Below are 15,023 nucleotides of genomic sequence, written 5' to 3' on the forward strand. Positions count from 1 at the left end.
GGCTGTAATCTTTCTGGCAGATCACCAGGCCTTTCTTCCATGGTGCCACTGGGTAGGTTCAAACCACCAACCTTTTAGATTAGTAGTAGAGCCGAGTTTAAACCGTTCGTACCACCCAGGGACCTTAAGTTTATATAGTCTGATTTATTTCTCATTCTAAAGTATTCCATTCAACGTAACATAGTGCCTGAGTCTCCGGTACTAGTGCTTATCAATTTACCAGGAACAAATGTTAGATATGTACCAAATCAAACTTGTTGTCGTTGAGTCGATTCCAACTCATAGTGACCCTGTAGGACAGAGCAAAACTGGTGGATCTGAACCGCCAACCTTTTGGTTAGCAGCCGTAGCTCTAAACCACTGCGCCACCAGGGTGCTGTTAAATATATAACCTTCTTTAATTATAGTCTAGACTGCAATGCAAATTAATTTGGAAGAGGGATCAAAGACAAGCTTTAAATATAATGTTTGAGTCTATGCCCATGAGGATAATAGAACTTACATTAATACCAATGCTAAGAAATGGAGTGGGGGGAAGAAAACAATTTAGGGTAAAATCCAAGATGCCAAAAGATCCTAAGCAAAAATTCCAAGAGATCTGTAAATTCAAGGATCTCTAAAAGATTTGTAGCATAGCACAAAACAATGTTTAACAAAGCAGCTCTGTCAAAAACATGTTTAAAAGGAAATTTGGATATTTCCCATAGCTCCTACTGAGCTTACATAAAGAAAAGAAAAGCCATTTTCTTTAAATATGGATGCAAGAGAAGTAATTTTGGTCAAAAGAACAAACTGGTATTTTTAGAACTCAAATGAAGGTCACTGGTAAAAGTGCCATTAGTTCTCAAAATATTTCACTGTCACATTGATACTAAGAGTTTCCAAGATGCATTCCTCCCTCTAAAAACTGAAATATGAGAACAGCATTAGGACCAAGTAGCCTTAATCATTTCTGTATTTCCCATAGTGCCTAGTCATTGCTTCATGAATACTTTCCAAATTTAGAAAAAAGAAATAAACTGTCATGATGTTCTCACCCAAATCACTTCTCAGTCTTACTCATTAAAAGCCTCTACTCCACTAAATTTGGGAAAAGTTCAGAGAACATTTGTTGGGCACCTACCATGTGTCAGGTTCAACCCTAAGCTTTTTGCATGTGTTGTCTCATTTAATCATTAACAATCTTATGAAATAGGTATTTTAATATCCAAGTTTTATAGACAAGAAAAGTAAGGTTCAGAAGCTTGACTAAAGTCCAGACAGCTGGTTAGTTGCAGAGCTGTGATTCAAATGAAGCCCAGGTTCTAGCTGGCTTTAACGCACACGATTGCCCCACTGTAGTACACTGCGTCCATTGTGTAACAGCAAAGAAGCCTTTAAAAGGCTTCACATTCCTTGTGAAGAAGATAAATGAAAGGAATAAGGGGGGATAAAACCCCCAAAAAACCTCAGGTCAGCTATTACCCAATCTAGCAATTCTTCCTAAATCGGCTATTTACTGTGATTTGGGTAAATTTTTTTAAAAAAAGTATTTCATACCAATAGCATTTATCTGTCCTACTCCTTCCCAATCCTAAGAGATATCTGGTCTAAGAATATTTGGCAGTAGAGTTGAAGACTCATTCAAAGAAGTTGGTTGTTAGCCAGTTTTCTGAACAGAAGCTTAATAACACTACTCTGACTAGTCAAAAACTGTGATCTCTCTAGTCATTGAATAATCTGTTACAGAGTTTTTTCTTTTAATTCTGACTGGAACTTTATTGGGGCTGAAAATGAAAAGTCAGGCCAATTCTTATATTACATGTGAAATTTTAAAATTATAGTGAACTTAAAGATATTCACCTAGTTCATTCGTGTATTTATAATCCAACTAGATATAAATACACAAATGAACTAGGTAAAAAATACATACTTCAGTCTAGTGATTTGTCAGCGTGGTTTTTAGTTCCACAGCTTTCAGGCTTGAGCTTAACTGAAATCCATATGAATGACACCAGGCTTGTAGTCACACCTAATTACTTGATGGCGGGGGGGAGGCGGCAGGGTGAGCAAAAAAATGAGAAGAAAGGGCTGATATAAGCAAACTGGATTTTCCTGCACTTAAATCACCACCCTTTTAAAGTAATTTTTTCTCATAAAAATTTGGCTCAGAGCTCTATAAAACAGGACCATTAAAATCAAGAATTGTAATCAGAGAGTTATTTTTCTCAGATCTATTCCTGTGACCAAAATCAATGTCTGATTCGTGTGGCTATTTAGGTATATGAAAACTGAAAGAAATCTGAGAAATCTATTTTTTTTTTTAAATAAAAACCTATGATAACATTTGGATGAAAGTATTCCTAAAGGTAACAGGAGATGAAGGGTATAAAACAGATTCCCATAAGTCTATGGAACTACAGAGATGGGGAGAAATAGGAGTACAGCCCACTCCCATGAAGGTGATCACTATGACTGTAGGAAATGCAGTATACAGAAGAGCAAGGAGACTCAGAAGATAGGGTATGGCTCAGATTACAGCATTTTTCAAAGACAATCAACACCTTTAGAATTAGCAACATAAGAACAGAATAAGAGTAAGTGACTATATGAAAATTCTGGGGCCCATTATAAGAGCTGCCTTTTGTTCAGTGAGCAAGTCAGAGAAACACTGTGAAACTAGGTCCCACTTAGACAAGAATTTGTTTAATCTGCTCTTCTTGTATAAGAGCCAAATTCCAACATTTCAAAAAAGGATCTGAACAGATAACATACACACACCCACCACAATGTGTATATATTGATAGTTGCACAGTATTCAGACATTTGATTAATCTTTCAGTTAACTTAATCTACTAGTAATGTAGAGAGAAAACTTAATGTAACCAGAAATATTTCAGATCTTTCTTAGTCATGCTTTAAGTTCAAGGACAAATTTTAAGACATTAATGGAAGCTAGTTCTTCCTTGTCTAGGGCCATACAGGAGTGCTTTCTCTTTCACAGTGAACTATAAGGACATGTGTGGAATATCTCTGCCCAGGGAGCTCATTTGAGTCTCAAAGTCCAAGGCTCAGATGAGTAGACTGGTCACACAGGCACATTCGGCTAGCACCCAACCTTGTTGCCTGAAACTCAAGAACAGAACAATGAAACCAGGTGCACGTCATCAGTTTTGATTGTTGTACAAAGCAACCCCGACAAGCCAGTAGGACATGGTTCATTGCTCCAGGTGTATATAACAAAATAACCAATCACTCACATAAGGAACACTTTAAGGGCCACACTCCCAGTGTTGGAAAAGGCCATTCATGGTTCCCTTGGAGACAAACAAGGAGTAAGCAACTAGACATGCTCTGTTATCCCACTCCTCACAATCCATCCCCTTACCCTTGGTCAAAGCCTATTTATAGCAAAAGGGTCATAATTATTCAGGCAACTACAGTTAGCACAAGATTTACATATAAAGTACAGTAAGACCCACAACATAAGTTTACTTAATACTTGTAAAAGCCAATGAGAGGTAGGAAAAGGCTCAACAAAACAATTCACCTAACCTACAAGACCATTATAAACAAGTCCATTATAAACAAGTCCATATTGTTGTACCAATTTAAATTATCCATTTACCCTCTTGAACTCTGTAATAAACTTGTGCAGAGCTATTTAATACAGTAATGAACTAAAACTAGTTCTTCCTTAGGCCAATCACTCTGTATTGGTATCCCATCCTGAGGAGGCTTTATTCAGTTTCCCAATACATTTGATCATCAATATCAGTATTATCATATGATTTATTTATATAAGGTAGTTGAATTTTATCAATAATACCAGCACTACATTGTATCACAGTATGGTTAAGATACAGTTGGGTTTGGTTACAGAATAATTCAGAATATCACAGAAGTGTTTATTAAACCTTCTCAGCAGAATTGGCCTTTGCCCATATGCCAGATATTATTATGGAGAGGTGTTGTCACCAGTGGTGATGATTCTGTCATTTCTAGATTCCATGTTAGTTGGGGACAAAGCTAATCATTTGTCTCAACTCACACTATTGTACAGTTTATAGGTTCCCATTGAGTGTTGTTGTTCAGCAAGGTCCATCTACCTCTGATGGGGTGCACGCGAGTATTGTTATTATTCCTATTTCTACTAGCTGGTCTTATTTTGGTCCATCCTTGGGTCAAGATCAGCCAGGATTCAGCAATGTAACTTACACTTTCCCCCAGAAAACGTCTATAAACTTGGGGATCCATATGTTTTCCAAAGATGCTCTCCCTGGGCCTCCACAGCTAAAATGGAAGGCTATTACCCCATGACTACTTGGGCTTCCATATGAAGTAAAATAGTTAATAGACTCTGCTGTGTCAGAGTACAAACTTTCCCAATATTGAGTCCCAGCATTCTATAGCATTATGTATTGGGTCTGAGTGAACACATTATTAAGGCTTTATGATCTTTAAATGTGGATTCCCACTCTTTTCCCTCCTCTTGGAAGATGACTCCTTACAATCTATTTTAGCTAGTAAATCTTTTTCTTCTGAAAGTCACTCTTCATTAAAATTGAATTCATATTGCCCCATCATACCTAAGCTAGCTCCTATTTCACTTGGAGCCTTTTTTTGTTTAGTCTACCACATGTTGTTGCCATTTAGTACTAACTGCTTGAGTACAGTCAGAATACATGTACTACGCCCCAAAACTGTTGGGTTCCCCATGCTGGAGTCAAGTGTATGGTGATCACTCTCAAATGTAGTTTAGTCTGAGTATGCCATAAGGTTTCCCATAATCTTCCTTGTCTCAGGTTAGGGTTGTTCCTAGGAGGAACATGAGTCCACCATGTAATCCCTAATATGTTATTTTCATCCCCAACCTATTAATACTTTCTATCCTGTTTAAAAGTTTTCACCCACAAAATGGAAATATGTTCTTCTATGACATCTTGGGCATGCAGCTCCTGTGTGCTGCCTACTATACATCTGGGGACCCATCTGAGCACATGGTCATCAAAATTTACAGCTACAGATTACAGTTATCCATTTGCCTGACATTATATACTTTGCATCATAATGGCTCAGAGGAAGAAATTACTGGATATACTTAATTTTTCCTAATATTTTAATGAAGGATAAGCTTCTATAAGTCAGTTTCATCACCATTTCTACCAATAAAATGATGAAAATGCAAATAAATGTTTAACGATAGTTATTACCATCACATGCATCAAGCTCTACCTATTAAAAATAGGAAGTCAAGGAAAATAAAAATTAAATAACATGTAAATGCCATTTTAGCACTCTCAAATATTTACAAGCAAAAGCGATTATCAACTGTACTTTAATCCTTTAGTCCTCAAATAAACAGATATAGTCCATTTAGTAGAAAAAGCAGCTCTTTCAAAAGCCTTCTTCAAAATGTGAGAAGTTTTAATGCAATTCTCAACCATTTGTACAGAATTTAAATTTTATAAAATATATGAAAATTACTTAAATGAATGATGAGATCAGAGTTAAATGTCCAATGAAACTTAGACAATACCAGGCAAAGTTCTTTATGAACCTTATTACGTGCTGATGGGGTTTAATGCCATGTTAATAGATTTATTACAGATAGCAGTTATAATACAGAAACACATACCCACCACAAACATACACACACCAAACACTTGTCATTGTAACTATAACCTTTGAATAGTTAGTCATACTGGGCATCAATTTTTTCCCAATCTCAGAGATAAAAACAGCACAATATACAAATGTCAAATATTAACACAGTGTGAAGATACCACATGGCCCAGGAATTTTAAACATCCTTTTGACCATGGCCAGTAACAGGCTGAACCTGCCACCAATGTGATAAGCTGCTTCTCTGAGAGGGACAGAAGTCAATTAACTTTAAACATTGAGATAGCAATTATTCATTACCATATGCTGATGTCTATTCTGTATGAAAGTTTTATGATAAGATTTCAATTTCTCATATATTCCTAAATTCAATTAACTTTCTTTCTAAATAGAAATCCTTCCCACACCCAGTACCCAAAAAAATAGAGTTGCTCTTTGCTTGTTGGAGAAAGAAAGCTTGAAGTGGCCAGGATTTCACTGAATTTGGAGAGATTTCTTCATATATATAAAAATATATTCTGTTGCCCCTACTAAACGATCAGTTGACAACATTAAATCCCTACTGGGCATTCTGGAAAAGTGGCACACTACTCTGTTGTGTTGAAAATAAATTTATGCGTTGGGCAAGTACAGTGAAATGAGTTCCTTTATGTGGCCTTTTGCCTTGGTTATTTGGAAACACAGCTTGAGAGATTTTTTTCCCTAAACCCTGAGGAGTTACCTTTGTCTTAGTTTTCTACTCCAGAAGGTTTGTTACTTTTGTCAAGGTTGATTAACATTTCCTGGGCAAACTGTAAACAACTTGGGTTTGATATTTTTTGTCTGGTCCTGGGCTGCAGCCTGCCCTCTGACTGGTATGCACCTTGCAGGGATTGGTCAATAGACTATGTAAATGAGGTAAGTTGTAGCCTACTATACAAATGAAGTGCCTGTGGACTACTGAGAGGGGATTGGTCAGTTCGTGGCCCTGGTGGGAGTACCATGCCTTGAAATTGACAAGGTGTTTGTGTATTTAAGCAGCCAGCCCCACAGAGGTTTTAGAGACAGAAAGAAGCAGGAAGAGAAGCAGCTGGAAGAAGCAGAGAGAGAGAGTAGGCAAGGAATCTCCAAAAAGAGCTATAACACAGGTCAAGGGCTGTAACTACTGAAGACAATCAGAGGCCCAGAAGGGGCCCAGCAGCAGAGCCAGCAGCAACAGACAGCCAGCCCCACAGGACCTTGTCCCGAGGGGGCAGAAAGGAGGCTTGCACAGCCAAAAGGAGTTGAGAGGGCTGTCCTGAGCTGATGGAGACTTTGCCTACATGCTTCCTGATCCTGATCCTGAGTTGTACCCTGTTCATTAATAAACCACTGTATGGTCTGTGAGTTTTGTGTGGCCATTACAATGGATTATCGAACCCAGAAGAGATGTAGAGAGTGCTGTAGGAAGGATGGCTGGTGTCAGAATTGGTAAAAAGGTTGGAGAGTGGAGGTATGTCTGACTTCCACCTCACAGGGATCAGCTTTGGGCTGATCCTGATTCACATTATCCCCCCTGAAGTTGGATTCTGAAGCAACTAATAGTCCAATTTCACAGCAAGTAAGAGATGATGGTGGCTTGGACCAGGGTGGAAGCAATGGAAGTGGTGAGAAGTACTCAGATTCTGAATGTATCATGAAGGTAGGACCAGCAGGATTTGCTGATGGAGGTTATATGGATGTCAGAGAAAAAGAACAATCAAAATAACTCCAAGGTTTTGGCTTGAGCAACTGGTAGAATGGAGCTGATATTTTCTGAGATGAGGAAGACTAAGGGAGGTACAGGTTTGGAGGAGAAGATGAGGAGCTCAGTTTGGGCATGTTAAGCTTGAGATGTCTGTTAGAAATTCAAGTGGAGATGTCAAGTAAGCAATTGGATATTCAAGGTCAGAGGACAGGTCTGGGGTGGGGGTATAATTTGAGAGTTATAAATGTATAGATGAAAATGGCTGAGCTCACCAAAGGAATTTGGATAAAGAGGAATCAAGAGACTGAGTCACAGGGCATTCCTATGTTAAGAGGTCATGGAGATGAGGAGAAGCTAGCAAAGGAGGCTGAGAAGGAGTGGCTAAAGAGACAGAAGGAAAACCAAGAGAGTGTGGTATCTTGAAAGACAAGTGAAGAAACTGTTTCATGAAGGAGGAAGGGATCAGCCGTATCAAATGCCAAGTCAAACAAGATGAGAACTGAGAAAAGATCATTGTCTTAACAGTACGCAGGTCCCCACTGACCTTAAAAAGAGCAGTTTTCTATGGAATGACGAGGGGGCCAGGGTCTGACTGCAATGGGTTCAAAAGAGAATGGAGGGAGAGAAATTGGATAGTGAATATACACAACTCTTTGAAGCAGTTTTGTTGTAAAAGAAAGGGGAGAAATGGGGCAAGTGGCTGGAGGGAGTGGTGGGGTCAAGAGAAGTTCTTCTGAATACGGGAGCAATAATAGGATGTTTGAGTGTTGATGGGAAATATTCAGAGAAAAGGGAGAAATTGTTAAAGTAGGACAGTGAAAGGGGACAATTTCTGGAGTGAAGTCTTTGTGAGTAGACAAAGAGGATAAGGATCTTGTATTCAAGTGAAGAGGTGAGCCTTTGCAAGGGGGACAGTTCATTCATAATAACACAAGACAAGGCAGAAGATATAGACACAGATGCAGATACATAGTAGATGTGGTAGGTGCTTGTGGAAGTACTCTTGATTGTTTCAATCTGCTCAGTGGAGTAAGGTACAAGATACAAGCTGAGGGTAAAGTTGGAGGAGGTGTTAGAAGTTTAAGGAGAAAGGAACACGTAGGATTAGTTACCTAAGCAAGTAGAAGAGCAAATGGCTAAGAAAACACAGACAGTATGATTGCTGGGTAGCGTTAAGGGGTTACTCTAAGTTTGTGGGCATGAATTTAAAGTGAGATCAGTCAGTATAGATGTAAATGTTTCTCTGCTACTTCAACTGTCCAAGATGCAGGCACAGAGTATGTGGAAAGTAGGATTTAACCAAGGTTGTACTTTGCCATCAAGGAGCAAGGGAACTGAAGATGTATGCAGAGACCATGGAATTTAACTTGGGTAAGGAGAAAAAAGGGGCTCCATGGCTGGCGTAAATGGTTAAGAGCTCAATTACTAATAAAAAAAATTGGCAGTTTGAACTCACCCAGAGGCACCTTGGCCTGGAGATCTACTTCCTAAAAGTAATAGCCTTGAAAAACCTAGGGAACACAGTTCTACTCTGCAACACATGGGGTCACCCTGAGTCAGAATCAACTCGACAGCAAACTTTTTTTTTTTTTAAAGAAGAGGAGTGAGGATATCAGGGGGATGAAGGACAGCTTGAAGGTGGTAGGGTCAATGACACACAAACACGGGTACTTCCCTGTTCAATAATGCTTTGGTATTTTTGCTCTATTATTTCGGTATTTCGTTCCTGTTTAAACATCAGTGTTGTACTAGGGTAGGAATTAGGAACATGTGATTCTGTTTGGAGCCTAACACTGTATCATACACAAATTTAAACTAGTTTCTCTCCCCACCCCACCCCCATGCAAATACACACATGCACAAGCACACACATAGATGCAAAAGAAAAACTGAAAGAGCACACACCAAAATAACAATGGTTACTTTTGGGTGGTGACTAGTTATTTTACGTGGGGTTTTGTGTGAAGGTTTTTTTCCCTTATACTTTCTAGTTTCTAAATTTTGTATATTGAGTATGTATTGTTTTTATAATTAACAAAAAATGTTTACTTAAAAGAACATATGTATACCCGTATATAATTAAATGCTGGCTGTGCTCCCTAATGAGGTGTTAGAAGACTTGATCGAACAGGATTAAGTTCCTTGACAAGCTACAGAAAATAAAGATTTGAGATGATGGAACTGGTATACTTTTAAAAACTAGCAGGGCTCATAAAGCACATGCATGGATCATTGTGTAGCAAATGAAATACATTAAAATGCATGACACTAAGACTACAATTAAAACATCAGAAATATCTTAAAATTGGATGAAAGGACCATTACAAACCTGCTTCCTGCTTTGAGCTCTTGCATTCCGTAATCTTCGAGCAGAATAAAAGATAAAATAGCCCACAGTTGCTGCCGTAATTATAAAAAAAGACACAGAAACGAAGAAAATTGAATAGTGATTCACCCAAGGGCCATGTTTTTTCCCTACTTCGATGACCATTGTGACTTGTATGCCTTTTTGAATGGACTGTAGAATTTTTGTGCCTTTCAGATTGCCAATCATGATTGCAACAATGTCTCCTGCACCTGTAAAAGAAAAGGAATTCAATTTTAGTGTGGTAAAGCCTCCTTAGCATAAACATTCAGTTGCTAAGGTGATTTGAAATGAATCCCAATGAGACAAAGGAAGGATACTTACTCATTCAATTAACACCTCAATTGTAGGGGATATCAGCTACTTGAGACTTGGTTCCTGATTTTAAGGAACTCATATTTTAATAAGGAAGCTATGACATAAAACAAAGAAATAAAATATCTCCTCCCTGGCTCAGATTAACTCGAATATGGGGCCCCGTTTGCATCTCATATGAAGGCTTGCTTAAAGACAACTAAATAGTCCCCTGAATGACAGAAAATGGGGCTTACATCCTGAAGAATCTGAGATTTGGGAAATATAGAAATATTTAACTATTGCTTTCCTAATTTATAAGGTGATAGACTATATCGTGAACTCACTACTAAAATGTATAAGGATTTACATATCGAATTTAGTAATCTGAGATAAATAATGTTCACAAGCCCAAATGTAAAACCTATACATATGTCCATGAAGTGTCATTTTTCTATGCCCTCAAAAGTATTATAAAATTTGTCCATGGTACTCTAAAGTTTCACGTGGACCTAATCAGGTTAGCAGTGAGGATAACAAGTAGAACTGATAGAAATGTATGTTTCTATTCAACGTCAATTAAAAACAAGCCTGAAATTAGACCACACTTATTACTGAAGGTTCAATATTTATAATACCCTCCTACCCCCAACGATATATGTCTTGTGAAAAAAATAAAGAACAAACATCTTTCCCAGTGTTGTAAGAATGTCAGAGAACTCATGCCATTTCAATGCTTATCAATGTTTATGTCCCTTCTGGTTTGTATGACCTAAAACCAATAATCTTAAGCAAAAGAAAAGAGCGCTTTCAATGTTAAGAGATTGCCAACCAGAGAAACCTCCCACTAATATTAGGTTAAGGTACTAATCTGGGTTAATGATCAAACTCTAATCTGGAATAAACAGAAACACATACACTCACAGGACTCTAAAAAGCACCTTCAGACTAGAATTTAAACAGAAAAGTACTATATTAAAATAGTGTTCATACTTTCAATGATCAAATTAAGAGTAAAAATCTTAAAAAGCCATGTAAAGAGCAGAATCATCACCCAAGTAATCCCTTCAATTTGAGGTTCCTGGTGGTCACAGTCGGAATCGACTCAATGGCACTGGGTTTTTTGGGTGGTCAGAGTCTACAAAAGATTAGGCCCAACAAAAATACCTCACAATACACTAGCTGGGATCCTCTCCTTACTTGAAGTTATTAATTCAAAAAAATGTTCATAGGGTATTATCACAGATTTTTAAAGTTCCAAAAGACTATTTGTTACATATGATAGCCACTTAAACTCTTTTATAAATTTACTGACTCATGTAAGATCACTCAGTTCTATCAGAAGTTAATGACTCACTCTGTTCTAGGTTACGTGGTGAAATTTTCAAAAGAAATGGGGAACGAAGGAGTCTGAGATACAGATACCTTCTGTAGTATCTTTTTTCCTTTTTCAGTATAACATGACTCAAATATCCTTTACGAGCCTGGAGCTTTGGTTATTTTACAAGGGAGGTGCTCTTTTTTCAAATTGTTTGGGGGACTTTAAATATCTAGCTATGGCACTAAAAGCATAGACATTATTTTAATTCTATTTTATCATTATTTGCCTTTTTCTACAAGCCATCTATCAGGAAAATTTCTGGTTATACAATTTTGACTACGTAATGTAGGATTCATTTCTGAGACTGTAAACTATAGTCTCTGAAAGCATAGATAATTTAAAGATCAGGCTTTGAAATATCATAACTTTAAAGATCTCTTTTTAAATCACGTATGTCCTTCTACTAAGTTTTTTGACTAATAAAAGTAAGTTTTTATTCTTTTAGAAGATATGAGGTGGGTGGCAGGGCTGGGTGCTCAGGAACATACTGGCCATTGTGGTCAGATGGAAAGTAAAAAACAAGGATAGTCCAGACATGTACATAGTCTACACATTAGGAACAATACTGTGTTTCAAGCCCCTCAATCCATATTCATACATTATATATAACCCAACTATAAAACATCTATTGAATTAGCCCCGATTTTTTTTTCTAACCGTTAAGATATATATCTCTTCTTCCCCCACACTTGCAATCATCTAAAAACTTTCCCCCCTCCACTGTGCTTAATCACAGTTAATGGCATGACAACCCTTCTGGTCACCTTGGTTAGTAACCTCAGAACCATGTTTGAATCCTCACTGCTTATCTAGTCAGTCATGTAGATGTTGCTTCCTTGGTGTCTCCCATCATCAGATCTTTCTTTCCATTCCTGCTCTCTTAGTATACCCATTGCCGTCCAGTCGATTCCAACTCATACTGACCCTACAGGACAGAGTAGAACTGCCCCGTATGGTTTCCAAGGCTATAATCTTTACCGAAGCCGACTGCCACATCTTCTTCCGGAGCGGCTGTTGAGTTCAAACTGCCAACCGTTTGGTTAGCAGCCCAGGGTTTAACCACTGTGCAACCAGGGTTCCTTGCTCCTTTCTAAACTATTTCAGTACCCTCCTATAACTGGTCTCCCTATATGCAATTTTCCCCCTCCCCTTAAAGTTTCATTAGAGTTTCCTGGTTGACTTTGTCATCACTTGTTTGAATCATGCCTCTTCCTAGCTCAAAAAGTCTTTAGTGGTTACTTATTACTCATTAAAGTCTGACTCCTTGGCCTAGCATTTAAAGTCTTATATGATCTGGCCCCAACTAACCTTTCCAGTTTGATATATTTCTACTACTTCCCACCTTCTGAACAGTAAGATCCAGCCACATGAGACTGTCTATTAGAGTTACTCACTTCTCATACCTCTCCCCTTATTTATTCTTTCCTCAGGCTAAAATGTCCTACACATCTGCTCTGATATGCCCTGCTCCTTCTCTTCCTACTTATTACTCAAGTCCTGCTCAAATGTTGCCTCCAAGCCAAACCCACTGCCGTCAAGTCAATTCTGACTCATAGCAACCCTACAGGACAGAGTAGAACTACCTCATAGGGTTTCCAAGGCTGTAAATCTTTACGGAAGCAGACTGCCACATCTTTCTCCTGTGGAGTGGCTGGTGGGTTCAAACTGTCGACCTGTTTGTTATCAGCTGAGCACATTACCAATGCACCACCAGGCTTCTTATACAGTCTCCTAAATTGCAAGTGAGAATGTAAATGTTCCTTCTTTGTTCCCCTAACGCTTGGCTTTTAACCTCTATCCAGTACCTCATATTTTGTTTTACATTTCAATTGGCATGACTTATTCCTTTTCTAGATTAAGAACATTTTATAAACAGATTGTTTCTTCATTAGCTACAGTAATGCCTTCTTTTATCTGGTATTGTCAGGGGATTAGGTGTTCTATATAAGCAAATTTTTCAGGTAACAAAAGTTTGCCACTTTACACAAATATTTAATTTTAACAATTTTGAATGGACATTTAAAAAAGTAACCTATACTGCCCCATTTTCTTAACTAGGATATATGGATTCTGATTTATTGTTGACACTGGATCATCTTTATAAGCCATTATTTAATACAGTAAGTAATGTTATTTGTCCCTAAACTGCTATGATTTTGGAGGCCTAAGAATTACACAGTCTGACTCATTTTTTAGTTCTTGCTTAACTTGTTGTTTCTAGCAACAGCTCTCCTCTCTTTCTAATTTGATACTTTTAATCTATGGTTGTCTCTGGAAAAAAAATGATCAAACTTGGGTCTAAAGACAGAATAAAATAGGCTTCTAGAGGGACCTTGAGGGCTTCGGTGCAAGTGCTCTCTGACATTTATATCGGTTGCTCACTGACATTTTTGTTTACTTCCTGAATCCTGGCTATGCTCTGGATAACTGAGGTTGCCAGCTAAGTGACTGGGTTTATCAATGAACTAGGCCCTATTCTAAGTGCTTTCCGTGCATTAACCTATTTAATCCTCACACCAACCCTATAAAGTTGGTGTTGCTATTATCTCCGTTAAAAAATGAGATTGACTAACTTGTCTAGGATAACACAGGCTAATAAGGTACAGAAATGGTAACTGAACCCAGACAGTTTGGCTTTAGTGTCTCTGCTTTTCACCACCATTGTATGTTAGCTCTCCATCTTCAATGAAACCTAACGCTATTAAGTTAACTATAAAAACGAAAATTAAATAGGTACATTCAGGGGTGTAGTGGTGAATGTTTAACAACTGGAAACTGGGGGTAGGGGAAGGAAGTACTAATTTGTACTGTGCACCAATTTCCATGGTATCAAATACTCCCACCATGACCACATTAATGCAGAGTTAGGAAGACATGGGTTAAACTGGCTGAACAAGCCAGCTCTAACACATCATAGTTCTGAATTGTCAAAACTGAAGTACAAATAGGATACAATTCAAAATTTAACTTGTAGCAAATGTACTTTGTTTACTCTTTTCACTTATTCATATCTACTTTTAAAAAACCAAAGTCCACGTACAATCCCAGGTTATATTTGTTTTTCTACTTCTAACTCTGTTGAAAACCACAATATAAGAAATGTACTCTGATACCCCAAAGAACAACAGGCTTCTTTTTGTGGAACAAACAAACAAACCTTTTCTGAGTGGTGTGTATATGGGGGTTGGGGGTGTTGCTAAATCAAGCCTTGCTGAGTCTTTTTCTCCCTTAAGCTTTTCTCTGTCCTTAAAATATGAAAAGACCCAAGGAGCTACTGTTATTCTTCAGCTGATTCTAAACTGCTGAAATTGAAATTAGTGTCTTTCTAAGTGATCTTTATAAAAGATCATAAAACATATTATGTGTGTAAAGTTAACCATTTATTAAAAACAGTATAGTTATGGTCATATTTGAAACTTATTCTGAACATTTTACCTCCCTGATTTCTGGTGTGTTGGAGAATAGGAAATTCAGGAAACATTTAAAATATACACAAAGGTCAGAAGCTTTTCTCCTCTTAAACTAGATTTGGAAAATGTGAAGGACAATATTTTTTTTCTAAGGGATGATTAAAATATAATCTTTTGCCTATTTGAAAGGGTGAGGTACTGCTATTACCTTCTTAGAGAAACTCAAAACATCTTCAGTGCCTATGAGATTCGACCTTCCTTGAA

At 37.7% G+C, this 15,023-nt stretch overlaps 1 protein-coding gene across 3 annotated transcripts in view; it reads right to left on the reverse strand.

The window, feature by feature from the left end:
• Positions 1-15,023, reverse strand: part of RNF128 (ring finger protein 128) — a 125,352-nt gene that overhangs the window by 13,185 nt on the left and 97,144 nt on the right. For all 3 annotated transcript variants that reach the window (XM_049873159.1, XM_049873158.1, XM_049873160.1), the window contains exon 2: positions 9,639-9,886. In XM_049873159.1, the coding sequence (XP_049729116.1) occupies positions 9,639-9,886 (248 nt within the window). The remainder of the gene's footprint in view (positions 1-9,638; positions 9,887-15,023) is intronic.

Source organism: Elephas maximus, chromosome X (assembly GCF_024166365.1).
Source record: "Elephas maximus indicus isolate mEleMax1 chromosome X, mEleMax1 primary haplotype, whole genome shotgun sequence".
Classification (NCBI taxonomy): domain Eukaryota; kingdom Metazoa; phylum Chordata; class Mammalia; order Proboscidea; family Elephantidae; genus Elephas; species Elephas maximus.